The 27,472-nt window shown below is 43.2% G+C and overlaps 1 protein-coding gene across 4 annotated transcripts in view; it reads right to left on the bottom strand.

Annotated features, from left to right (window-relative positions):
- The window catches only part of CCDC138 (coiled-coil domain containing 138), a gene marked incomplete at its 5' end in the record, with an annotated part of 54,212 nt that overhangs the window by 11,346 nt on the left and 15,394 nt on the right, over positions 1 to 27,472 (bottom strand). For 2 of the 4 annotated variants that reach the window (XM_082643090.1, XM_082643091.1), the window contains 5 exons: positions 6,489 to 6,681; positions 16,252 to 16,368; positions 22,957 to 23,121; positions 26,038 to 26,145; positions 26,258 to 26,335. In XM_082643090.1, the coding sequence (XP_082499216.1) occupies positions 6,489 to 6,681; positions 16,252 to 16,368; positions 22,957 to 23,121; positions 26,038 to 26,145; positions 26,258 to 26,335 (661 nt within the window). The remainder of the gene's footprint in view (positions 1 to 6,488; positions 6,682 to 16,251; positions 16,369 to 22,956; positions 23,122 to 26,037; positions 26,146 to 26,257; positions 26,336 to 27,472) is intronic. The other 2 variants (XM_082643092.1, XM_082643093.1) reach the window with 2 other exon arrangements.

Here is a 27,472-nt window from a genome sequence, read left to right as displayed (position 1 = left end):
ACAAACCTCAACGGCATTAGCACCGTGGTCTTGACAAGGCTCCCGAGGTTGTATGTTCTTGCTACTGCTGCTACACGGTCACCTGCTTCAAAATGTAAGTTCACACAAACGTGCTCAATGGGTTTTAAACCAGGGTTTCTGCCTTCTGATCCAGACCAAACAGGAGCCCCTCAAAGAGCCTCAGGAGGCTGACCTGCCCGGAGTCTCTTGTGATGCCTCCACCGTGACGAATGGCTGGAGGTCCGACCACGGCCGACGCAGGGACGGCACCTGCGGTCAGGAGCCCTGGAACGTTCTCCAAGATGTTCCACGGGTGACTGGGAAGCACTGATGTGATCAACGCAGATGAGTTAAGATGCTTCAATGGCTACAACAATTTACACCATGCTTTCAAATGTGCAAGAACATTCCAGTTTTCTAAAACTCTTTCAACACACTATTCGAAGCAATAGAAACTGTTCATGCTGTTCACGCACTAGTGAGTTAATTTTTCTGCTGAAAGTTCTGTTTTAAGAAGGCTCAGAAGTGTTCTGAAACACACTGGAAATATGATAGGATCACCACTAAAATTCCTGTCCTCTGGCCTCAGGTTTTGTCTCTTCTTTGCTGTCCATGCTACGTAAACTAAAGAAATAATTAGAACCCTAATTACTAAGAAAGAGAAGTTGCTGGGACTTCTCTGGTGGCGCAGTGGTTAGGAATCCGCCTGCCAATGCAGGGGACACGGGTTTGAGCCCAGGCCCGGGAAGATCCCACATGCCACAGAGCAGCTAAGCCTGTGCGCCACAGCTACTGAGCCTGCTCCCTAGAGCCCACGAGCCACAACTACTGAGCCCGTGTGCCACAGCTACTGAAGCCCGCGCGCCTAGAACCCGTGCTCCGCAACAAGAGAAGCCACCGCACCGCAACGAAAAGTGGCCCCCACTCACCGCAGCTAGAGAAAGCCTGCGCACAGCAACGAAGACCCAACACAGCCAAAAATAAATAAATAAATAAATAAATAAATAAATAAATTTAAAAAAAAGAATGAGAAGCTGGGAATAACCTGTGTGAAATTAAAACACATGTGAAAGAATTTTTAGAACGTAAGATCTGTGCCTCTGCGTCAATTTATAACACACTTCGTCTTTACTTCTAGTAGCATCTAGCCCAAGGCACACTACTGCACTTACCTTCTGAGCTTCGCAGAGCACTGCAAGGCGACCATGTATCTAGGTTGGCAAAGCTGCAGCTGTTCTCTGGAGCTGCCTTGCTGAGGCAGGAGAGCGTAGGCAGCCCCTCCTGGGGACAAGCACCACTATGGGTGCTGCCCTGCTGCGTCTGACACAAAGTCCTCTCCCTTCTCATTCGGCATTGCCTCAGATGAAACAGGCCGAAGGCTGCACAATACAGCAGGTTTGCAAACTTAAAAAGTAGTCCTCTATTAATTTGGAGGGGATAGAAAGATGGTATTTGCTCTTTTTTTGTTGTTTTGCTTTTTGTTTTTAGCGGTTCGCGGGCTTCTCACCGTTGTGGCCTCTCCCGTCGCGGAGCACAGGCTCCAGACGCGCAGGCTCAGCGGCCATGGCTCACGGGGGCCCAGCTGCTCCGCAGAATGTGGGATCTTCCCGGACCGGGGCACGAACCCGTGTCCCCTGCATCAACAGGCGGACTCTCAACCACTGCGCCACCAGGGAAGCCCTGGTTATTTTTTAAAAGTGGTCTAATCTTTCAGGGGAAATTAAAAGTTACCTCCTTACTTTAATTTCTCTAATAATGAAGATTTCCTAAAAATCAATTTAACCCCTAAGAGAGTATTCTAAAAAAGTTTAGTTACCAACTGTGCCAAACCTGGTTTCCTTCTATGCACATGCTGTACTACGGAGTGTTTAAGAAACGTCCCGACGTTCAATGAGACCACCTTTTAGTCCTGATCAGAGGCCATCGGTGGGCGACGGCCGGCTCGAGAGGATCGGATCAAGTCTTGGCAGTGACTCCGCCTCTGCGGCCGGGCCCACCTGGGACTGTGACCCCAGAAGGCGGCAGAGACCTCCAGCCGGGCAGCCCCTGGTGCGGTGTAGACAGGCGCAGGTGAGGGGCAGCATGGGGGAGGAGCCCAGCCCAGCCTCCCAGCGGAGCTGAGCCCAAAGAACCAAGTGTTTACATGGTCCATTTGAGCAGCGACAGAAACCCAACGGCATCCAACAGATCGATTCTGTCTCAGGTGAAGCCAACCCTGAGCGGTTTAATAACAGCAAATAGTAATGAGGCCACAACGAGAGTGGCTAGCGTACTGCTTAGGGGCCTGCTGGATGCCAGGCTCTTTGCTAAACCTTCTCATTCAATCTTCAGGACACAATGTCGCGGTGGAAACACAGAAAAGGGAGGGGCCGATGCTGCACACCACTGACGGGGCTGAGCCTGTGGCTGCAGAGCTGAGCTCTCACCTGCCGGTCACGCTGCCGCCTCCCCAGGCCAAGCCTTCCTGCCCCTGAGCACGACAGTCACACCCTGCACCCCTCTAAGCCTGAGGGGTGAGAGCATAATCACAAACACACAAACCTGCGTAGGTCGAGGCCGAGAGTGGGCAGGGCAGGACTACAGAACAAGCCCTGACGCCCGCATTAAGTCAAACGGGAGAAGGCTGCCCCTAAGACAGGTAATCCCATCAGGTAAGGTTCTCATCTCTTCTTCTACTCCTCGTATCTCTACACGGATCAAGAGAGTGTGCACGCACGGAGAGTTGTATTGAAGTGTTTCACACTGACCCCCACACCTATGCATTATCACTGTTGATGACGCATGACATCTCTCTGTCCTCGAGAAAGATCTGGCTCCCTTACAGTTCGTTCTTCTGTAAAAATGACAATTCCACGTCCCTCCTCAGGCTCCTGTGGGGAGTACCCCAGAAACCACCGAGTGTGGCTAGAAAAAGACCGGCAACAGCGCGAGAACCCACCCACTTTCTCCACCAGCGCAGACAGCACACCAGCAACCTGGGACTTCCTTCCCTTTTGAACTGTTTCCTTACAGTAAGTCTTATTAAACGTTATGATACATCTTGGTGGCTCCTGAAACCAGAATACACTTCAAAAGTGATCATAAATTACAGTGCAATCAAAGCTGTACATGCCCCCTCCGGTGGCACATCCCCCGATCACTTAGCTTTGTGTGATGGGTCTGAGGTCACAGCTCACAGTGAATGTCAGAGAGCCGCACGGCAGTGATGGAGGGCGCAGGCTTAGCCTCCACGCATCACCTGCAGGACGGAGGTGAGAGAACACTGACCCCTCGCCACCCTGCTGGAAGGGTTAGAGCAGCCAGTATGCAGCGCTTAGCCCAGGACAGCAGGCACTGTGTAGGCGTTTGCTATTATTACCTCTTTGATGGTCTCGGGAAGTCACACCGGAGGGTCACGAGGTGGGCTTTAGAGACGGACAGAGCTGAGCTGAACCACGCTGGCGAACACCGCTGTGTGGCCCTGGCACAAAGGCCTAGGCTCTGTGACCTATAACCCCTCAAATGGGGATATAACCACATTCAGACAACACACAAAGGGCCTGACGTGACCGTGTCACATCCACACCAAGGGCCACTACCCGTGCCGAGTCTCAGGAACAGTCTACCCGCACTGTCCAGTCAATGGAACAGGAAGTCACCTTACAGACCCACATATGTTTGGGTTATTAAGCATTTAATATTATGCATATTATCCAACACATCTGTTCTCCATTGTTTCTACTAAGTTTACCGACCTTGTAACAGACACTTCTATTTTATAAGTAGGAAATGTCCTCTCACCAAGTCCACTGTTTAATTTAAGAGCTTTTCTTACATTTACTTTTCTACTTCTCCCGGAACTTGCTGCAGTGCGTGGCAAGACAGCTTGCCTCAATCCCCTTTCCCCACACTCACACCACCGCTCCTAACAGCGCTTCCTAGATGCCCTCCTGCTCTCCTGGCTGAGACCCAACAGCCCCCTTCCAGCCCTCAGGACCTCTCTGGGGCACCTGACAAATGAAGGCTGACAGGGGACCAGGGGACCAGCTCCACAGGGACTGGCTTACGATTCTATGTTCTTAAAAAACTGACTTGGACCAGGAAGCAATCAAATTCATTAATTCACTAAGTCCACATGAAGTGCCAGTTGTGTGTCAATTCTGGACTATTTTCCTATTATAATGATTTATATCAATATTACTCATTTTTTATTATTACACATCACAATTGTTTTAAAATCTGCTAAGGCAAGCCTCTGCCCCAGGGCTGCTATTTCACTTGTTTCCTTTAAATTATCACACTCACTGCAAATATTTTTTCAAATAAACTTTTCTACTACTCTCTCAACTTACGGAATTTTAATTGGTATCATTAGATGCAGCCACCTGGGGTGTCTTATAGATTTTAATACTCTTGGTCTTCCCGGGTAAGAAGAATAAAAGTCCTTTATTGCTGCCCTTTAACTTCGGCGATAATCTCTATCAACCTGTTCATTCACCCATTATTTACCAAATCTTTACTTATGTCCTGTTATGTTTCACAACAGATGAGGTTTTACAGACACCATGTTAGATTAATATCCACATTTTTTACATTATTTTGTTTTGCTTACATGAACAAGATCTCGTTTTTCACACATTACAGCTGCTTATTACTGATGGTCACGGTAGTTACGATCTAGTCACGATAGTGGTCAAAATCAACAGATTTTTGTGAATTTCCTCTGGAGCCCATTTTCTGAAACCCAGATTAGGCCTTAGTCCACTCGGGCTGCTGCAACAAAATGCCAGAGACTGGACGGCTGGGAAAGGACAGAAGCGTCCTGCTCGCAGCTCTGGGAGTCTGAGGTCGAGGTTGCTGGCCGGTTTGGTGTCTGGCGAGGGCCCTCCTCCCCCTTCACGGTCTTCTTGCTGTGTCCTCGCGTGGTGGAGGCCCAAGGGGGCTCTGTGGGGTCTTGTTCATCTGGGCACCACCCTCACGACCTGAGTGCCTCCCAAAGGCCCATCTCCTGACACCACCTCCCTGGGGATTAGCGTCTCCTCGGGTGAACTTTGAGGGGGACACACATTCAGACCACAGCACAGTGATCTCTCAGCCAGTTTCTCTGTCTGACTTACACAGAGTACCCATGAGTTACCAGTTTTCTCTATTCCTTTCCAATGTTCATTCCCATTTGTTTAAGGTCACCACAGGCAGTCAGCACATCCAATACTGTGCTGCACAGAAGGGGGACAGGAAGCGCCGAATCCCTTCCTGCTTATTTCTCCTTTCCATTCGTTTCATTGGTAATGAATATCACTTTGTATCAAATGACACTATCATGTATGCTGACATGTGGTGAACTCTGGCTTGGCTAATATCCCTTCTCACAAACAACCTTTCAGACAGTTAGCACCCTATCTGTTATAACTCTGGGAACCATAACCAGAAGGAAGAAAATAACTAAGAGTCACAGTTTGGTTTTTCCCTTAAATTCCTTACAATCAGGAGAATATACTTCAGAGAAAGTAGTCAAAATAATTTACCACCACTGCGCACTTAAAAAACCAACCAACCAGACTGAGTTATATAATTTAACAGGGAAGGTAGAAAGATGGTCTATTTATTGTTTGACTACATTGGTGTCACTCACCTTAACACAAATTCTCATACTTAATAATCCAAAAAAGATAACTACTTATAGCTGTATATCAAAACTGTACTAGAAATGGCCAACTCTGATGGAAACTTTTTTTTTTTTTGGGCTGTGCGGCATGCAGGACCTTAGTTCCCTGACAAGGGACCGAACCTGCACCCCCTGCAGTGGAAGCGCAGGGACTTAACCACTGGACCACCAGGGAAGTCCCTGAAGGAAACATTTTTAATGCATTCATTTCCTCGTTCCCTCGTATACATCAAGCACCAGGCTGGGTGCGGGGTGTACAGTGGGCAACAAGGCAGTAAACTTACACACAAGTGTGGGGGCTGAGAAACTTTTTCTGTGAAGGGCCACATAATAACTTTATAGGCTCCGGAGGGCAGGCTGTTTCTGTTGCCAGCTACTCAGCTCTGTTGTTATATGGCAAAAACAGAGACAACAGGAAACAAATGAACATAACTGTGTTCAAATAAAACTTTACTGACAGAACAGGTGGTGGGCCACATTTGACCCATGGGCTCTAGTCCGCCAAGCCCTGCTCTAGTGGGAATCAGTGGGAAACTATTAATAGCAATCTCAATACCATGCGGGAAATGCAAGGGCAGTGGCAGCAAAGGTTGCTATGGGCACGTGATCTAAGAGCATCAACAAGGGCCTCTGGGAGGGGCAACAAAGCCAACCCACCACTCATTTTTCTCAAATTCAGCAATTAAAGTAGCTTTTAACAATGGGTCACCAGTATAAAACAACTTAAAAGCTCATTCTGAAAATGTAAAATATATTTAACTATGTAAGAACTGCTCCACTACAGAGGATTCTCTTCTGGTTATTGACAAGTAATTATATACCACAAGCACATCTGAAAGCTTACCTTGTGTGACTGTTTTGAGAACAATTAAAGTTGATAAAAATCTCAGTGGTAAACTGGAGCTCTTAAAGAAAGCAGCTGTCCTTGGTTTACTCTCCACAGAAAGCTCGTAAGAATTCTCCCGAAGGCCCCTGGTCACCACTCCTCTGAACACGTCCTCACCCAGCCGCCTCAGTGTTGACGCCATAGTCGAGTGCTGTTGAAAACGTGTCCTGTCTTAGTACACTTACTCATGTTCAGAAGGTATGTATTTTAAATACTACAATCCAATATATGAACTAAAAATAAGCCAATCTTTTGCTAACTAAAAACAGATCAAATGGAGCTGAAAATATGTGAGACTGGAAAGCAGTAATTTTATAATCGACTTAAAAAAATTATTTATACTACATATTTCTCTAAAAGAAATGGGTACAACTAAGAAATTAGAAACAGTAATTTCCAAAGAATTAAATTAGGAGAAGCACTATGACAAGATTCCATTTCAAAACATTTAAGAGCAGATCACGAGAGATCTCTGGCACAGAGCAGACAAAGGAACAAGGGGAGGCTCGTGGGGTCTGTGCTGCCCACCTTCACCACTGCTGGTGAAGAGCCCAGCATCCCCCAGTGCCCGCTCACACGCGGTCATCTAGCGCCTCGCTGCTTCACAGCCCAGTCAGATGGTAAATGTCACCGTGATTGCAATACATTTTATCCATTTCCGAAGAAAAAAATGCTGGGTTAGAATCATGGACAATTCTCAGGGCCAATCAACTCCAACAAGAAAATGAGCAAAACAGAAATGATGGCATATTAACTACCTCTAAAACAACACAGGCTCTGACGGTTTCCCACAAATACGGTAAGAAGCCAACACAGGAAAAGCATTCAAACTGCTGCAGATGGGAGTGCTGAAGCCACACTCAGAAATAACTTAAAACTCCCTTTGTTATAAACCCGTATCACTGACTTCTGTAACGGCTTTCCCCATCTTCTGGGGACTTCTGACCCATCTGTACCCAAATCAGCACTGATCTTGCAATGTGGACAAAAAGCATCAGCTCTAGAATTTCTGCACATAAAACCAGAGGCAGATACCCTGAGATTTATGAGTGTCAGAGGCCGAGTGATTTGGGGATGAGTTTCACAAGCAGTGCCATCTAATTCACATACATTATCAATAAGCTTTTGATATCATTAGGAAGAGAGAATACATTTGTGCTTTAAAGCCTCAGGGTAAAAAGGTAATAGAAGAAACCATTTCAAAACCCTACTCAGAATAATGCATTAGAAAGACAGGATTAAGGGAATTTTGCTTAAGTTTAAAAATAAGCTTTTTGTTTTCTTAAACGTGTGTTGATACTACTTCCCTCTAAGTGGAAACAGAAGAGAAACCAAAGTCTCTGCTGAAGAACAACGGGATGTCTCACGCATCTGTGCTCAGTGTGGCCCAGAACCCGCTTACGGGGGTCGCTCGTCCCAGGACTTCAACCATATTTTGTAGGACAGGTCGCCTTCTCTACTATAAGGCAAAAAACATGTCAAAAACAACTTTGACCACCCCCCCAGGTTAACAAATTTTTTTAAATAGAAAATAAGATTTCTGGCCACAAGACTGAGTAGGTATTACCTCCCCCTAGTCTTCCTGCTCTGAAGACAACTAAACCCCCTGGGACATTGTACAGAAAACAAACACCAGATGACGGAAAGGCGGACAGAAGAAAGCAGGCTGGCTGGGGCCCCAAACACCCAATACGGCTTCAGACTTCCCAGATCTGGTGCCGAAAAAGCGGCCACCAAAGGATAGAGAATGCCCACCCTAACACCAAGCGCTGATCTCTGGCCACAGGGCGGGAAAGGGTAGACCTGTGAGACAAGAAATGTGCAGACAAAACTGCGCTCCAGCCAAACACCACAGAACAGCCTGTGGCCCAGCCCCCCAAAGTCAGCAAGGTCGTCAGGAAGGCGGGGACTCCCACCCCCGCCAGGCGGAACGGCAGCGTCAGCGGAGGCCACGTGGGAGCCATGAGGCGCCCCCAGCCCCACCCCGGGTAGGGAGCGGCCCAGACCCCACCCCCCCAACCACCTCCCATGGCCACACAGGCTGGCGGGGAACCAGGGCTCTGACTGAGGAGGCCCCTCGTCTGCAGAGCAGTGCCAGCCAGGCGAGACAAAATGTTTACTAACATCTGGAGTCTCATGACACAGTGCCGGAATGTCCAGTTTCCAACAGAGAATCACTAATCACACCAGAAGGACCTCAAACTGAATGAAAAAGGAAAACCAATACTTGCCAACACCAACATGACAAACACACTAGAGGAGCTGTGACGAAATGAGAAATTACAGACATTTTTGAAACAAATGAAGAAAAAAACAGAAAATCTCATCAAAGAAAAAGAAAGTCTTACCAAAGAAAATGTAAAGAACCAAATAGAAATTTCATAACTGAAAAACACAACGACCAAAACAAAACCCTCAATGAACAGCCTGAACAGCAGAACAGAGAGAACAGAGGGAAGAATCAGTTAAGTGGAAAATACAATAACAGAAATTACCCAATCTGAGCAGAAAGAAAAAAAAAAAACTGAGAGAAAAAAATAAGAGACTCAAGAAACTGAGGGACTGTCACAAAAGCTGTGACAGCGATGACAATCAGAACCCTGAAAGGAGCAGAAAGCCAAGCGGGGCCAAAGGAACAGCTGAAGGGACGGCGGCTGGAAACCATCTACAGAGGTTGAGGGAGCTGAGCAAGCCCCAAAGAGGACAGACCCAGAGATCAACGAGACACAGAACAGCCAAACTCATGAAAACTGAAGAAAGAGAACAAAACCAAAAGCAGTGTCAGAGAAATGAACATATATGGGAAAGCAATTCAAATGGCAGCAGACTCCTTAACAGAAACTGACTAAAAGGAATTGGCACAACATTTTTCAAACGCTGCAAGAAAAGAACTGTCATCCCTAAATCTGATATCCAGTGAAAATATGCTTTAGAAATGATGGGGAAATCAGAGCATTCTAAGATGAAGGAAAAGCTTCTGCACAGCAACGGAAACCGTAAACAAGATGAAAAGACAACCCTCAGAATGTGAGAAAATATTTGCAAACGAAGCAACCGACAAGGGATTAACTTCCAAAATATATAAACAGCTCAGCAACTCAACAGCAAAAAAACAAACAATCCAATCAAAAAATGGACAGAAGATATAAATCGACATTTCTCCAAAGAAGACATACAGATGGCCAAAAAACACACGAAAAGATGCCCAACATCGTTAATTATTAGAGAAATGCAAATCAAAATGACAATGAGGTATCATGTCACACCGGTCAAAATGGCCATCCTCAAAAAATCTACAAACAATAAATGCTGGAGAGGGTGTGGAGAAAAGGGAACCCTCTTACACTGTTGGTGGGAATGTAAATTGGTGCAGCCACTATAGAGAACAGTATGGAGGTTCCTTAAAAAACTAGAAATAGAGCTACCATATGACCCAGCAATCCCGCTACTGGGCATATATCCCGAGAAAACCACAATTCAAAAAGACACATGCACCCCAGTCTTCACTGCAGCGCTATTTACAACAGCCAGGACATGGAAACAACCTAAATGTCCACTGACAGAAGAATGGGTAAAGAAGATGTGGTATATATATACAATGGAATAATGCTCAGCCATAAAAAGGGATGAAATAATGCCATTTGAAGCAACATGGGTGGACCTGGAGATTATCACACTAAGTGAAGTAAGTCAGACAAAGAAGAACAAATATCATATGATATCACTTATATGTAGAATCTAAAAAAAAGAAAAAAGATACAAATGAACTTACTTACAAAACAGAAACAGACTCACTGACTTAGAAAACAAACTTATGGCTACCAAAGGGGAAAGGTTGGGGGAATAAATTGGGAGTTTGGGATTAGCATATACATACTACTACATATAAAATAGATAAACAATAAGGACCTACTGTATAGCATAGGGAACTCTACTCGATATTCTGTAATAACCTAAATGGGAAAAGAATTTTAAAAGGAATAGATACATGTGTATGTAGAACTGAATCACTATGCTGTATAGGTGACAATAACACAACACTGTTAATCAACTATACTCCAACATAAAATAAAAATTAAATTAAAAAAAAAAAAAAGAAAAGACAGTTTGTCATCAGACTGCCTAAGGGAAGTTCTCCAAACAGGAGAGATGGAAGAAGGAGCCTTGGAACATCGGGAAGGAAGAGCATGGTGAGCTCAAACACAGGTGAACAGACAGACTTCCCTGCTCATCTTGAGGTCATGTTTGACAGCTGAAGCAAAAATGGTAACACTGTCCAGTGTTAGATTTGTCCTCGAGAAAAACTACTTTATCAGAGCCTAACCTACTGGAGTTTTATCAGAGTCCAATCAGCCTAGGGGAAGGGAAATGACACCCAACTCCAGTGAACTCTACGCTCCTGCCCCACCTCAGGGGAAGAAGACCCGAGAAGCACCTGTGAAGTTCACAGGCCAGGGACACGCGCTCCCTGGAAGACTGAGACTTGATCACACAGCCACAGAGCACTCCCCCTCCAGACACCTGCCACCACAGCACTAAAGGCCTATTTGCAGCAGCTCCGGTGCACAGTACGGCATGTCCCGGTAGCAAGAAAGAATGACAAGGCACACCAAAAGGCAAAACACAGTTTGAAAAGCCAGAGCAAGCAACAGAATCAGACCCAAATATGGTAGGAATGTTGGAATAATCAGCCTGGGAATTTAAAACAACTATGATTAACATGCCAAGAGCTCTAATGGAAAAAGGAGACAACATAAAAAAATAGACGGATAAAATAGGCAGAGAGATGAAATTCTGAGAAAGAACCAAAAGGAACACTAGAGATGAAAACCACTGAGAACGGAGAACAGCTTTGCTGGGATCATTAGTGGAATCTACGGGGCTCCAGAAACAATCTCTGAGCTTGACGATACCTTCTACAGAAACTTCAGAAACTAAAAAGCAAAGAGAGGGACTTCCCTGGTGGCACAGTGGTTAAGAATTTGCCTGCCAATGCAGGGGACACGGGTTTGAACCCTGGTCCAGAAAGATCCCACATGCTGTGGAGCAACTAAGCCCGTGTGCCACAACTACTGAGCCTGTGCTCTAGAGCCCGCGAGCCACAACTACTGAGCCCGTGTGCCACAACTACAGAAGCTCACGCGCCCAGAGCCTGTGCTCCGCAACGAGAAGCGACCACAATGAGAAGCACTCGCTCTGCAACAGAGCAGACACTGCTCACTGCAACTAGAGAAAGCCCATGTGCAGCAACGAAGACCCAACGCGGCGACCCCGCCAAAAAAAAAAAAAAAAAGCAAAGAGAAAAAAAAAAAGACTGAAAAAATGGAACAGAATATACAAAAATTATGGGACAACTACAAAAGGTGTGACATACGGGTAATGGGAATACCAGAAGGAAAAGAGAAAAAGAAACATAAGAAATACTTGAAGCAATAATGACTCAAGAATCTCCTTCAAATTAATGTCAGAAACAAAAACACAGAACAAAGAAGCTCAGAGAACACCAAGTAGGATAGTAGCAAAAGAAAAAAGAAAACAAAACACTACACCAAAGTGTATCATAAACTACAGAAAATAAAAGCTAGGGGGCTTCCCTGGTGGCGCAGTGGTTGAGAGTGCGCCTGCCGATGCAGGAGACGTGGGTTCATGCCCCGGTCCGGGAAGATCCCACATGCCGCAGAGCAGCTGGGCCCATGAGCCATGGCCACTGAGCCTGAGCATCCGGAGCCTGTGCTCCGCAACGGGAGAGGCCACAACAGTGAGAGGACCGCGTACTGCACAAAAAAAAAAAAAAAAAAAAAAAAAAAAAAAAAAGCTAGGGACTTCCCTGGTGATGCAGTGGTTAAGACTCTGCACTTCCACCGCAGGGGGCACAGGTTCAATCCCTGGTGGGGGAAGTAAGATCCCACATGTCGCGCAGCTGGAAGAAAGAAAGAAAAGAAAAGCTAATGAAAAGAATCCTAATAGAAGCCAGAGGAAAAAACAGCTCACCTATAGCAGAGCAAAGATAAGAATTACATTGAGTTTCTCTTCAAAAACCACATAAGCACGAAGAGAGCAGAAGGAAATATTTAAAGTGTTGAGGGAAAAAAACCACCAACTTAGAATTCTATATACTGCAAAATTATCCACCAGAAATGAAGTGGAAATAAAGATTTTCTCAGATCAACAAAAACTGAAAGAATTTTTAACCAGTAGACCTGTCTTGCAAGAAATACTAACTTGCAAGAAATACTAACTATTCTTTAGAGAGAAGGAAATTATGTATCTTGGGGAACTTGGATGTACATAAAGTAAGAGCATTAGGAAAGGAAGAAGTGCAGGTAAAATAAAAACACTTATTTTTCTTATTCTTAATTGGTCTAACAGATAACAGTTTGTTGAAAATAATAGCAACAATGTATTCAATTATGTATGCATGTGTGTTTATATGTGCATGTGTGTATAACATATATACACACGTGTGTGTGCTTATGTATAGGGGTAATGAATGACAGCAATGATACAAAGGAATAAAACACAGAAGGAAAGAATTTGGAATATTTTGTTCTAATAAGGTACTCAACCACTAAAAAAAGTTTAAAAAGTAGTACAAATGACATGCTAAAAAGGATGGAAAGTAGACTATCAGATGTCCAGTTAAAGCCACAAAAGAAAGGAAAAGAGTAGAAGAACAAAGAACAATGTCAACAAACAGAAAACTGACAACTAGGGTAAATATTAACCGAACAGTATCAATAATCACTCTAAATAACAATAGTCAAAACACACCAATTACAAGAGACTGTAATAGAAGATCCCTATACACTGTCTACAAGAAACCCACTTTAAATCTAAAGACACATACAGATTAAAAGTATTCAACAAATGGATAAAGATATACCATGCTGACAGTAATCACAAGAAAGCTGGAACAGCTGTGAAATCTTAATTTCAGACAAAACAGGCTTCAAAGCAGGGAAAGTTACCAGGGAAAGGAGGGGCATCGCACAGTGATGAAGGGGTCAATTCTCCAAGAGGGTATAACAACCCCTTGGGTACGGTGATCACTTTTTAGATACAACACCAAAGGCACGATCCGTGAAAAATACTTGATAAGCTGGACTTCATTAAAATTAAAAACTCTTGCTCTGTGAAAGGCACTGGTCAAGAGAATGAGTAGACAAGCCACAGAGAAATACCCTAGGCTAGGAGGTAGACCCTAGGAGAAAATACCTGCAAAAGACACATATGATACAAGACTGTTATCCAAATATACAAAGAATTCTAAAAACTCAGCAATAAGAGAATACACAACCCAATTTAAAAGTGCACAAAGGACCTGGACACCTCACCAAAGAAGATATACAGACGTCAGGCAAACATAAGATGCTCCACATCATATGTCACCAGGGAGACACAAATTAAAACCACTGGGAGATACTGCTACACACTATTAGAAGGGCCAAAACCCAGAACACAAACAACACTGAACGCTGGTGAGGATGTGGAGCAACAGGAATGCTCATCACTGCTGGGGGGGATGCAGAATAGCGCAGCCACTTTGGAAGACAGTTTGTAGTTTCTTAAAAAAAAAAAAAAAAAAGTATATTCTTACCATACTATCAAATAATCATGCTCCTTGATATTTACCCAAAGGAGTTGAAAACTTATATCCACACAAAAACCTGCACATGGATGTGATAGCAACTTTATTCATAATTGCCAAAACTTGGAAGCAACCAACATATCTGTCAGTAGGTGATGGATAGATAAACTGTGGTCTATCCAGGCGATGGAATATTATTTAGGGCTAAAAAGAAAAGGGTTATCAAACCATGAAAAGACAGGGAGGAACCTTAAATACATATGACTAGGTGAAAGAAGCCAATTTGAAAAGGGTACACACTGTATGATTCCAGCTCTATGACATTCTGGAAAAGGCATAACTCTGCAGACAGTAAATGGACTGGTGGTTTCCGGGAGTCAGGGGTTGGGGGGAGGGCAAGAATAGGCACAACACAGAGGATTTTTAGGGCAAAGGATTTTTTGTATCAAAGTATTCTGTATGATACTACAATGACGGTTACATGCCCTGATACATCTGTCAAAACCCAGAGAACGTACAACACCGAGAGTGACCCTGATGTGAACCTCACACTGTGGGTGATGGTGACGTGCACGTGCAGGTCCACTGACTGTGACGAAGGTCCCATCTGGTGGGACGCTGGTAGTGGGGAGGCTGTGCATGTGTGGGGCAGGGGTTTCGGGAACTCTCTGTGCTCCATTTTGCTGTGAACCTAAATTCGCTCTAAAAAATAAAGTCTATATATTAAAAAAGCAACGTAAGAAACCTTCACGGTGATGAAGCTGTTCTGTTACCTTGACTATAGCCATGTCGGTATCATGGCTGTGGTGCTGCAACTAGTTTTGGAGTATGTCACCTTTGGGGGAGTGGAAACAAGTGATCGTTCTATTATTTCTTATGAATACAAGTGAATCTACAACTGTCTCAAAATAAAAAGCTTAATTTTTAAAAAAAGTACTTGCAATTAGACAACCGTTAAAACTAAAATGTTAAAAACCCATCAGTAAATGTTGAGCAAACGAATGGGAGAGTGGCAAGAATGCTACTTTTCACTAGAAAGTGGCTGCAGGCTGGCAGTGCACACAGAGTGGTGCTGAGTGGAGATCTGAAGACAAGAACAGAGTACAAATTATCTGAAGAAAAATGAGAAGACTCCTCTGGAAGGAAGATAAAACAAAGTTCCACTCAATTCTGTGAGTCTAGGCTTTTGCGGCTGAAAGCAAGCATGCAGCCAACCTTTCTCAGAAACCATCACATGAACAGCCAAGTCAACAGTGACATTAACAGATCAGATAATTTATATAACTCTGGTGAGACACACAGTTAAGGTCAACTGTGTGTATGTTATGTATGTGTGTGCACGTGTGCACGCACACACATGCTCACATACTTGCTCATGTGTGCCACGAAGGCAAAATATTTAGGAAATCCTCAGAAAGACATTTCCCCTAAACCTCAACCATCCCACTACTTAACCACCAGTCCTGCACTTAGCAGTTTAGCCATGTGCTTCCTGAGCTCCACAGGACCAAGAGTGAGCTACTCGAGCACTAATTTGTTTTTCTCCATTTTTAACCAAATGAAAGCTGTAACAGCATTTATCAACACTAACTGGGGAAGTAACATCTTACAAACCTACTACAACTCACAGCACAATTGGTTATATATGCACGTCATATTTAGATTAAATAACCCTTACATGAGCTGGTAATACCTACCCTTCATTTTATAAGATGCTGGAATAATTTTCCCCCTTTGATTAGGTTATCCTAATAATCACTGTTCCATTTAGCTAGTGTGTGTTTACTGGCATAAAGACAAAAAACCAATTTCTGTTACCTTCAGAAGAATATGAAAAACTATAAAATAAATAATGAGGCACGGGGGGGGGGCAGTTGGTTTCAGCAATAACCTAATACAGTGAAACTCCTTATTACACAATTCTGAAACTCAAAAACAATGTTACACCCTGAATCCGATCTACAGCGTTGAGAAATAGAATAGTAAAAGGGGAAAGAAGAGAAAGTGGTGAACAAAGAAAGGGAGGCGAGGAAAAGTCCCGAAACAGAACAGGACATGTGGGGAAAGCTGTGAAAGAGTAAGATCAAGAGCAACAGGATTTTACTTGCAGATAGACTCCCATTCACCAATTACCTGTGTTCCAGCATCCAGCTGCCTTAGAGACCAATAAATAAACTTTACAAAAGGCTCGTGAAGCTTGGCATTCACAAAAGGCATCCACTGTAGCTGCTCTGTCATCACAGGCAAAAGCTAAAGATAAAAGGATGGAAAATACAAACACACACTATTTTTAGATGTCTGAAATCAATTATCACAATTTTCCAAAAATTATCTTTTTCCAAAAGAAAAAAAGAGTTCTCTAACAAAAAATCTTCTCTTTAAAACCGTATGTAATACAATAAGGAAATATGTATTTGAAACATTACATATCTATTCCCTTGACCCAGCAATGGCACATCTAGGATTTTAAGATTAACCTATAAAAACACACTCTGAATCTTAAATGGTTAAATAAACCTATGGTGCACATATAACCATTAAAAATGATAATGGCATCTATATTTATTCCCATGGCATATTCTGAGGTTATAAAAGCAGGTTACAAAAAGTGTAATAAGATTCCACTTATATAAAATATGTCTGTATGAATTTATATTGAAAAAGAGATAAGAAAAGATGTTTTTAAAATATATTAACAGTGAGATTTCAGTAACTGGAGTGATATTTACTTTCCTCTTTACATGTCTGTCTTTCATAAATATCTTAATGTCAACTTATAAAAATAATGCAAATCTTTAAAAAAGGTATTTATGAACGCTGCTTCAACAGTATGTCATTTTGCTGAAAGATTAAGACCATAGTGATACATTCTAGTTCTGTGAAAAATGCCAGTGGTAGTTTGAATAGGGATTGCATTGAATCTGTAGATTGCTTTGGGTAGTAGAGTCATTTTCACAATGTTGATTCTTCCAATCCAAGAACATGGTATATCTCTCCATCTATTTGTATCATCTTTTTTTTTTTTTTTTTTTTTTTTTTTTTGTGGTACGCGGGACTCTCACTGCTGTGGCCTCTCCCATTGCAGAACACAGGCTCCAGACGCACAGGCTCAGTGGCCATGGCTCACGGGCCTAGCCGCTCCGCGGCATGTGGGATCTTCCTGGACTGGGGCACGAACCCGTGTCCCCTGCATCGGCAGGCAGACTCTCAACCACTGCGCCACCAGGGAAGCCCTATTTGTATCATCTTTAATTTCTTTCATCAGTGTCATAATTTTCTGCATACAGGTCTTTTGTCTCCTTAGGTAGGTTTATTCCTAGGTATTTTATTCTTCTTGTTGCAATGGTAAATGGGAGTGTTTTCTTGATTTCACGTTCAAGATTTTTCATCATTAGTGTATAGGAATGCCAGAGATTTCTGTGCATTAATTTTGTATCCTGCTACTTTACCAAATTCATTGATTAGCTCTAGTAGTTTTCTGGTAGCATCTTTAGGATTCTCTATGTAAAGTAGCATGTCATCTGCAAACAGTGACAGCTTTACTTCTTCTTTTCTGATTTGGATTCCCTTTATTTCCTCTTCTTCTCTGATTGCTGTGGCTAAAACTTCCAAAACTATGTTGAATAAGAGTGGTGAGAGTGGGCAACCTTGTCTTGTTCCTGATCTTAGTGGAAATGGTTTCAGTTTTTCACCACTGAGGACGATGCTGGCTGTGGGTTTGCCATATATGGCCTTTATTATGTTGAGGAAAGTTCCCTCTATGCCTACTTTCTGCAGGGTTTTTAAATTGAGTTATTTGTAGTGAGGTGGATGGACCTAGAGTCTGTCATACAGAGTGAAGTAAGTCAGAAAGAGAAAGACAAATACCGTATGCTAACACATATATATGGAATCTAAGAAAAAAAAATGTCATGAAGAACCTAGGGGTAAGATGGGAATAAAGACACAGACCTACTAGAGAACAGACTTGAGGATATGGGGAGGGGGAAGGGTAAGCTGGGACAAAGCGAGAGAGTGGCATGGACACTACCAAACGTAAAAGAGACAGCTAGTGGGAAGCAGCCGCATAGCACAGGGAGATCAGCTAGGTGCTTTGTGACTGCCTACAGGGGTGGGATAGGGAGGGTGGGAGGGAGGGAGACGCAAGACGGAAGAGATATGGGAACATATGTATATGTATAACTGAGTCACTTTGTTATAAAGCAGAAACTAACACACCATTGTAAAGCAATTATACTCCAATAAAGATGTAAAAAAAAAAAGATGGCAAGAAAAGAAAGTTTTAAAAAATAATAATAATAAAAGCTAGGATATAAAACCATATGTAATTGGACCCCAGATGTGATAAATAAGGTATAAAGATAAACCTCTGAGTCTGGAAGGACATATATGACCTACGCTCTCCTCTGGAAACAACCCCCCCCCCCGCCCCGGCTTCTGTGTCACCAACTTCTCCCGCGACACCCAGCTCTCCTCTACTTCTCGGGCCACTACCATTCTCTCCTGCTGGCTGGTCCTCACTCACCTGACCATTAAATACCGGAGTTCCTCGACTCAGCGCTAGCCAGTCCGGACTCACAACCCCCACATCCACACGCCCAGCTCCGGCCTCTCCGCAGAGCCCCAGCCCCCGGAGCCACACCTACACCCACACCCACAGACACACACACACTCCGGTGTCTGCAACTCAACTCGTCTAAAACTCACTTACCAACAGTGGAGGCTCAAACCCAGATCTCGTGTAGTGTTCCCTACTCGCAGTGAATGCGACCAATGTTCATCCCGGTGCAAAGTCAGGAGCCTGGGCGCCAACCCTGAGAGCCCACCTTTTATACAGGATCCATCACCAAGTCTCGTCAATCTTCCCCCCTGAACATTCTCTAGACGGCCCATTTCCAGCTCACAGCCACACCGTCCTTCCCCTGAACCACCTGCGTTTCCTAAGTGCGTTTCCTAAGTGTCCTCCAGACCCACCCTTGCATCTCTTCGACCCTCTTGCCGCACCACAGGAGACACGACCCTTTCAAAGCATAAACCTGACGCTATTTTCTCCTGAAAGCTCTTCATTAATTTCCTCCTAGTCTTAGTTATTTTCTAGAATGAAATTTCAATGAAAACTGAAAACTTACAGACACTCGAAATTGAGTACTTTTGTGGATGAACAGAATTTGATAACCACCTACTCTGTTAAGGTCATAATCACAGGAACATTTTGTATTCTGAATTCCCCCGCCCTTAAATTACAGTATTTAAAACTGGTAAGGAAGGAAAGTCTTTCGTTGCAGAGAGAAATCTTTCAACTGGGACCACACATAGGCATACAAGATAAAGTACACAGAACTATGTATAAAGTGTTCTGTCACAAACAAGGTACATAACACAAGGAAGCACGCAGGAAAATTAGAAGTGTGAGATATTCCGTAAGTTCACTAGGTTACCAGCATGAAGCTGGGGAGGGGAAGCGAGGGGAGGGGGAGGAAGCGGAGTGTCCCAGGTCTAAGGACCCAGGGAACGCCAAGAGCAAGAGCACCTCGTGTCGGCCTGGTGTCTTTCCTGTCTTTCACGGTGGTGGTGGTGAATTTTCTGGTAATCGTTTTAGTGAGATATAATGCACACACCATACGAGTCACCCATGTAAACTGTACAGTTCAGTGATTTTTAGTATATTCAGCAAGTTGTGAAACCATCGTGAGAATCCGTTTGAGAACATTTCCATCACCCTCCCCCCCAAGAACCCTAACCATTAGCAGGCATCTCAGCATCCAGTCCTCACAACCACCTGGCTACTTTCTCTACAATGATTTACACGGTTCCAGGATTTTCATATAAATGGAATCACACAATATGTGGTCTTTGGTGACTTGCTTCTTTCACTTACAATATTTTCAAAATTCACTCATGTTGTAGTATGCATGGATACATCATCCCCTTTTACCACCAAATGATATTCCACAATCTACATACACCATTTTATTGAGCCATCTGTCAGCTGATGGGCATCTGGGTTGTCTCCACATGTTGGCTATCGTGCGTCATGTTGCCACGAACATTCACATATGAATCTATGTGCGCACACGTCTGCATTTCTCTTGAGTACACACCTCAGAGTGGAACTGCTGACTCGTTTGGTAAATCCACGTTTAATCTTCTCAGGAACTGCCAGGCTATTTTCCAAAGTTCCTACTACACCTTTTTACATTTTCACCAGCAGCGCATGAGAGTTCCGATTTCTTCACATCTTGGTCAATGCTTAAGATTACCTGGCATTTTAATTTTAGCCATCCCAGGGGGTGTGAAGTCACAAAACAAAGTGACTCTGACTTCCATTCCCCAAATTACTAACATTGCTGAGCATCCTTTGACGTGCTTATCGACCATTTGGGTGTTAGAGAACCATCTATTCAGATGCACTGAGCATTTTCAATTACGCTGTCTTTAATTACTAAGTTGTAAAGTCTTTTTGTTTAAATACTCAAGATGGAAGTCCCTTATCAGATCTGATTTGAAAAATATTTTTTCCATTCATTGGGTTGCCTTTGACTCTCACGATAGTATACTTTGAAGCATAAAAGTTAAAAAAAAAAAAAACGGGGCTTCCCTGGTGGCACAGTGGTTGAGAGTCCGCCTGCCGATGCAGGGGACACGGGTTCGTGCCCCGGTATGGGAAGATCCCACATGCTGCAGAGTGGCTGGGCCCGTGAGCCATGGCCGCTGAGCCTGCGCATCCGGAGCCTGTGCTCTGCAACGGGAGGGACCAAAACAGTGAGAGGCTCGCGTACCGCAAAAAATAAATAAATAAATAAATAAATAAATAAATAAATAAAGGAGTCATCAAAGTGATTCAATACATGCTGTCAGAAAAAAGGCTTCATTATTTTAAAATCACAAATTATACATACTCCTAAAAAGATCTGAATAGTTGCTTCTGTTGCCCACAAGTATATTCAGCTAAGTAATTCATTAGTTTGGTACTATTTATCTGTCTCTTATTCTGTTAAGAAGGCTATTAATAAGTTTTAACATTATTCTACCTTTACTAATATACCAGGGACCATATATTAAAAATATTTTACTTAAAGATCTAGGCTCAACAAAAACTGTAAATCCAGAATAAGTTAATAAGTAACGATCCTCACTTAAGGATGATGACAAGAATCCCGTGCCAAATGTGTGCCCAACATTCTCCTCTTATGCCATTAATCTGATGTGAAAACAGAATATTACATGACCCATATTCCATTTGCTAAAATTATCGATTGTTAGCCTTAAAATCCTAGGACTGCCCTATTGCATCTAGCTCTAACAAATGATATTTCTATACAAAACTTTAATACTGGAGGCCTTCCTAATTAGCAGCTACTTCTAAAGTGTGGTTAGATATAGACAGAATAGTTGATGCAGATGCTAAAAGAGACAAATTCTAAATGAAGATGTATTTGTTTCCCATTCCTGCCATAACAAGTTACCACAATCTTACTGGTTTAAAGAACACAAATCTATTATCTCACAATTCTGCAGGTCAGAAGTGTGACTGAGTCTCAACCAGGTAAAATCAAGGTGTGGGCAGAGCTGAGTTCCTCCCTGGAGGCTGGGAAGGATCCCTGTTTTGCTCCTTTGGGCTGTGGTTGTAGGATGGAGGTCCTCATTTCCTTGCTGGCTGTCAGCAGAAGGTAACTCCTAGCTTCTAGAAGCAGCTTGCATTCCTTGGTTAATGACCCTCTTCCTCATCTTCAAAGCCACTGAGGATGCACTGAGTGTCTCACTGAGTGTCTCACCTACTCTTCTGCCTCTTTTGTCTGGCCTGAAGTGCTCATGTGATTACTGGACCCACCCAGATCATCCTGATTAATCTCTACTTGAGGGTCAGCTGATTAGTAACCTTAATTTACTTTTTCCATGTAAATGTGACACACTGACAGGTTCCAGGGCTTAGGTTATGAACATCTCCGGGGCCATTATCCTGCCGAGCACAAAAAGCATTTAGAAGAAACTTTTTAGGTAAGGATGAAAACCGGAAATAATTTCCTCAAACGAAACCCTGGCCTGTATTTAATAATTCGTTAAACCAAACAACTTTAGATATCCACTCTTCAGAGTTTTAAAGTATTTCTTGTAGAATGCAACCGTCAGTCTCTAATGACAATTTATACTGACTGGAAATTCTGAGTATCAATATCTAAATTAATGTCTGTAATTTAAGAAAATGGTCATTTCTCTCTGTTAATGAGAAGCCCCTTGAATATACTATTTAACCCTTCAAGACAAAAGGCAAAATAAAATTATTTTAGTGGGATTTGAATCCTAAAATGATGTGTATCAGGAATTGTTCCTATCACTGATTATCCGCCTAACTCTAATACACAATTATTTTGCCATTTTTGGAGTAGGTTTTCAATTTCTGGTCTGCTTTTAAAAAGAAATTCCCGGGCTTCCCTGGTGGCGCAGTGGTTGAGAGCCCGCCTGCCGATGCAGGGGACACGGGTTCGTGCCCCGGTCCGGGAAGATCCCACATGCCGCGGATCGGCTGGGCCCGTGAGCCGTGGCCGTTGAGCCTGCGCGTCCGGAGCCTGTGCTCTGCAACAGGAGAGGCCACAACAGCGCGAGGCCCACATACCGCAAAAAAAAAAAAAAAAAAAAAAAAAGAAATTCCCATCATGTTCCAAAAAATATAAGTATGAATTAATTTGAATTAAGTCTGAAATGAATCTTTTTAGAACTGACTATTGGTATAATCAACTTTCTATCAAAAATACTTTCAATATTTTTTCTCTTGTAAAATGTACCACTTTTTCAATCTTCGTGTCTACTGAGTCATATATTTCAAATTAAAAAACAAACCTTCACACACTTCTCCTGAATATCATTTCTCTGAGAAGCAAATGTGGGTAGTGCCTTTTCACCATCCATTCCAGATTCTTCATGTTTCAGTTTGCTAAGGTGATGATCCGAAATCCAGTCCATGAAGACAGTTAAAAGTTCATAAACTTGTCCATTAAGTGGTACCTATATGCAAAAAAACTAAATCAAGCACTTCTTTCAATTCACAGCCTCCTAAAACTTCAAAGGCAAGTTTTTTGTTTTTTGTTTTTTTTTTTTTTTTTTTCGGTACGCGGGCCTCCCACTGTTGTGGCCTCTCCCGTTGCGGAGCACAGGCTCCGGACGCGCAGGCTCAGCGGCCATGGCTCACGGGCCCAGCCGCTCCGCGGCATGTGGGATCCTCCCAGACCGGGGCACGAACCCGCATCCCCTGCACCGGCAGGCGGACTCTCAACCACTGCGCCACCAGGGAGGCCCCAAAGGCAAGTTTTAAATTTGGTAAGTGATTATGGCATAATTTATCTAAAACGCTAAAACATGTACTGGATGATAAAGCTTCTCCAAATGAAAGAAATTACAAATCAAATATCTCTAATTAATTTTAGAAACATGTTAAATGCTGGCTGACAGAGGGGGAGAAACCCACCATAACAAGGAAATTGAAAGAACTGCACCTTATAACCAAAAGAGAGAATTTTCAGTAAAATTCTTTACCCAAGTTTGATAACGGAGAAGAGTAAAATTGGCCTTAACTCAAGAGCATGAACACCATAACTAATAGATTTTAACAAATTTAAAGGTCTCAAAAGCTAAACAATTTCCACCATGAAACTTGATATCTTCTTTTTCCCTTTTAAAAAAGTTTTTTCCTTTACACCGTAACATTCTATAAATAGGGTATGAAAACTTTTTCCTGGAAATCCTGTTCTCTGAGAGTCTACCAAAATGGGAGGAAAATAAGAACAAACTGCCATAAAAAAATTATAAATTCAACTAAACTGATTTCCGTGTTCCTTCAAATCACTTTTAGTCAATTTAATTCAACATTTATCACACATGTTCCTTAAACAGGAACTATGCTAGATTTAATTTTAGACAGAGAAAAACAAAAGCAAATTAATAAAAAGGCAAAATTAAGCAGACAGCAATCCACAAAAACAGAATCAGATGAATGAAAACAAAGTTATACTATTCTGACCAAGAGTCACTTTTAACCTTCTCAATTTTCTTCAAATAGGAACTTTTGATGAAAACTGCAATCATCTTGACTAACCTGAGTATAAATCTCCACTTTTTCCAATTTACTTTATTATTATTTTCTAATTAAAAATTTTTTTTCATGGGACTTCCTTGGTGGCGCAGTGGTTGGGAATCTGCCTGCCAGTGCAGGGGACACGGGTTTGAGCCCTGGTCTGGGAAGATCCCACATGCCGCGGAGCAACTAAGCCCGTGCGCCACAACTACTGAGCCTGTGCTCTAGAGCCCGCGAGTCACAACTACTGAGCCTGCGTGCCACAACTACTGAAGCCCACGTGCCTAGAGCCTGTGCTCCGCAACAAGAGAAGCCACCGCAATGAGAAGCCTGTGCTCCGCAACGAAGAGTAGGCCCTGCTCGCCGCAACTAGAGAAAGCCCGCGCACACAACAAAGACCCAATGCAGCCAAAAATAAAATAAATTAATTAATTTTAAAAAAATTATTTTTTTCACAGCCAGCATCCATGACAAGAAAAAGGGGTGGGGGAGTTAAATACAACCTTTTCCAACCACTAAACCCTCTGTGCACAGCCGGGGCCTGGTAGAGGTGAGGGCAGGCGGGGCGGCCACAGGCTGGGGCAGCCCCGTTGGGAGCGCAACACGTGGGGCCCAGGAGGGGTCCCTGCAGGTCAGAAGGGGGCCCTGGGCCTGGAGCCCCCGGGAGAGCCATGCAGCCGGTGCTGCCGCCCTTGCTCCTCCTGGATGAGACGCGGAGGCCGGGCCAGCGATGCTGTGGGCTTGGCTCCCTCCCCGCCCCACGTCGACAGCCCGCCCCGAGCTGACCTCCCACTGCAGGTGCCTGAGGGGACGCAGGCCGGGTCCTCTGTGCTCTCGGCAGCATGGCCCAGAGCCGCGGCACCTCCCTGCTGACACCCCGCAGCACCGCCAAGCAGGGGACCCGAGAGCTCGGCACAAGCAGCTCCCCCAGGCCTGGCCTTGCGGACAGACGAGGTTCCCACCCTTCTGTCGAGGAGGTCCTGTCCGTGGACCCCGGCGCAGGGCTGGGAGCGCGGCAGCTCCTGCTCGATCTGCACTGGCCCGTCACAGGCCAGACGGTGCCCGTCCTACGGCAGCTCCCGCCTCTGCTGCTGGGGCTCCCATTGCCGTCCTTAAACAGGGCCATCCACCCAGTTCACTTTATGAAAAACTACAGCATTTATCAAAACCACTGAAGCCCAGTGAGGTATCACTACCCACCCACTGGAAAGGTCAAAATGAAAAAGACTGAAAACACCAAATGTTTTTTGGGCAAACTTTTTAGCAAAGTTGTCATACACACATTGCTAGCAGGAGTATGAATGGTACAACCACTTTGGAAAACTGGCAGTTGCCCCAAAAGTTAAATATACCTCTACCTTATGACCCAGAAATTCCAGTCTTGGCTGTATTTCCAAGAGGAATGAAAACACATGTCCCCAGAAAGCCTTATACATGAATATTCTTAGCAGCTAAATGTTTTGGTTTTTGCAAACAAAAGCATATCTGAAATACTATAGCGATACTTTTCTACAAAGAAATTATCACAGTGAATCCTTTCACACCAAGAAGAATGTTTGCCAAAGGGAAAAAAAATAAGGAAGAGAGGGCTTCCCTGGTGGCGCAGTGGTTGAGTGTGCGCCTGCCGATGAAGGGGACACGGGTTCATGCCCCGGTCCGGGAAGATCCCACATGCCGCGGAGTGGCTGGGCCCGTGAGCCATGGCCGCTGAGCCTGAGCGTCTGGAGCCTGTGCTCCGCAACGGGAGAGGCCACAACAGTGAGAGGCCCATGTACCACAAAAAAAAAAAAAAAAAAAAAAAAGGGAAGAGAAAAATGTCCTGGCTTTCCAATGGAGAAATCATATCATACCTTATGAGGTTTTGAAACTGGTACTTTTTCCTGTTTTAAACTTTTTGCTTCGTGAGCGGCGTGGGGATTTCCTTTCAATCTCTGTATTGTCATAAACTCATACTTCCTCTGTGACAGTACATATCCGTGAATTAAAGGAAAATTATATTAAAAGTGAGAAAGTCCAAAGGCAGTCATTTTAAATTTCACTTGTGTCTCAAGAGAAGAGCAGGTACCTTACCTGTAAATTATCTAAACGAGCTTGAACTCTTTTAGCCTGAACCTCCAACTTCCTGTTCTCTTCACTTACTTCATTTAACTAAAGTAGGAAAACATTAGATATTTCAATAGAAACCTCAAGCCGATTTCTTACTAAAGTTTTTCCCAGTGTACTATCTTATCTAGTCTGTGTTACCAAGCAACATAACAGACAGAGGTAGCATCCATGGTTAAAGATCACAGCTAAAACCACCATTTGGTCCTAAAACATTAAGAGTTTCTAAGAAAGTTTACTTCATTCTATGAAAAATGTGCAAGTCTCCTAACATCTTACATGCATACATTTTAATAGGAAACGTCTTTTAGTTGAACTTTTTATTGAACTATAATGTATGTACAGGAAAGTGTACAAATCATTAAATATCACCATAATGAATTACTGGGATTGGAGTAAATGTTAATTTAGGAAAACTGACATCTTTACCATACTGAGTCTTCTCATCCCTGAACATAACATAGCCTTCAACTTATTTCGGTCTTCTTTAGTTGCTTTTAATAACATTTTGCACTCCTCAGTATGCATGTTTTATACATGTATAATCTTTCTTTAGATTTATTCCTGGATAGCCAATGCTTTTTGATGCTACTACCCATAGTATCTTTCAATAAACATTCACTACTTGATTATTATTGATATACAGAAATACACTTGATATTTTATATACTGAGCTTATACCCAAAAATTCTCCTAAATTTGTTTAATTTTAATAACTTGTCTGTATGCTCACTTGGATACTTACTACATCTGTGCATAATCATGTCATCGGAGGATAATTGGATAATTCTTATTTCTTCCTTCCCAACCCTGACTTTCCTCTCCTCACTGCACTGACCAGGACTTCAGCACAAAGTTCAACAAAACAGTAACAGTGAGCACCTTTATCTTGTTCTGATCTCAAGGGAAAAGATTTCAATAACTTACATTAAGTGTGATTCACAAGTTGGTTGGTTTTTTTTTTTTTTTTTTGTAGATACTCTATGAGAATTAAGTTCTCTTCTATTACTAGTTATTATCTTTGAGTTGGTGCTGAATTTTAAATCAAGGAATTATATGATTTTTCTCCTTTTATCAGATGATGTGTTAATTTTCAAATGATAAACGACCCTGTATTCCTAGACTAAGTCCGCTGAATTGTATTATACTTTTTGTGTACCTCTGGATTCAATTTGCTGATAT

This window comes from Mesoplodon mirus, assembly GCF_964341445.2.
Source record: "Mesoplodon mirus genome assembly, chromosome: 14".
NCBI lineage: Eukaryota > Metazoa > Chordata > Mammalia > Artiodactyla > Ziphiidae > Mesoplodon > Mesoplodon mirus.
Note: the sequence above shows the minus strand (reverse complement) of the source record. Positions and strands in the feature narration are given on the sequence as shown.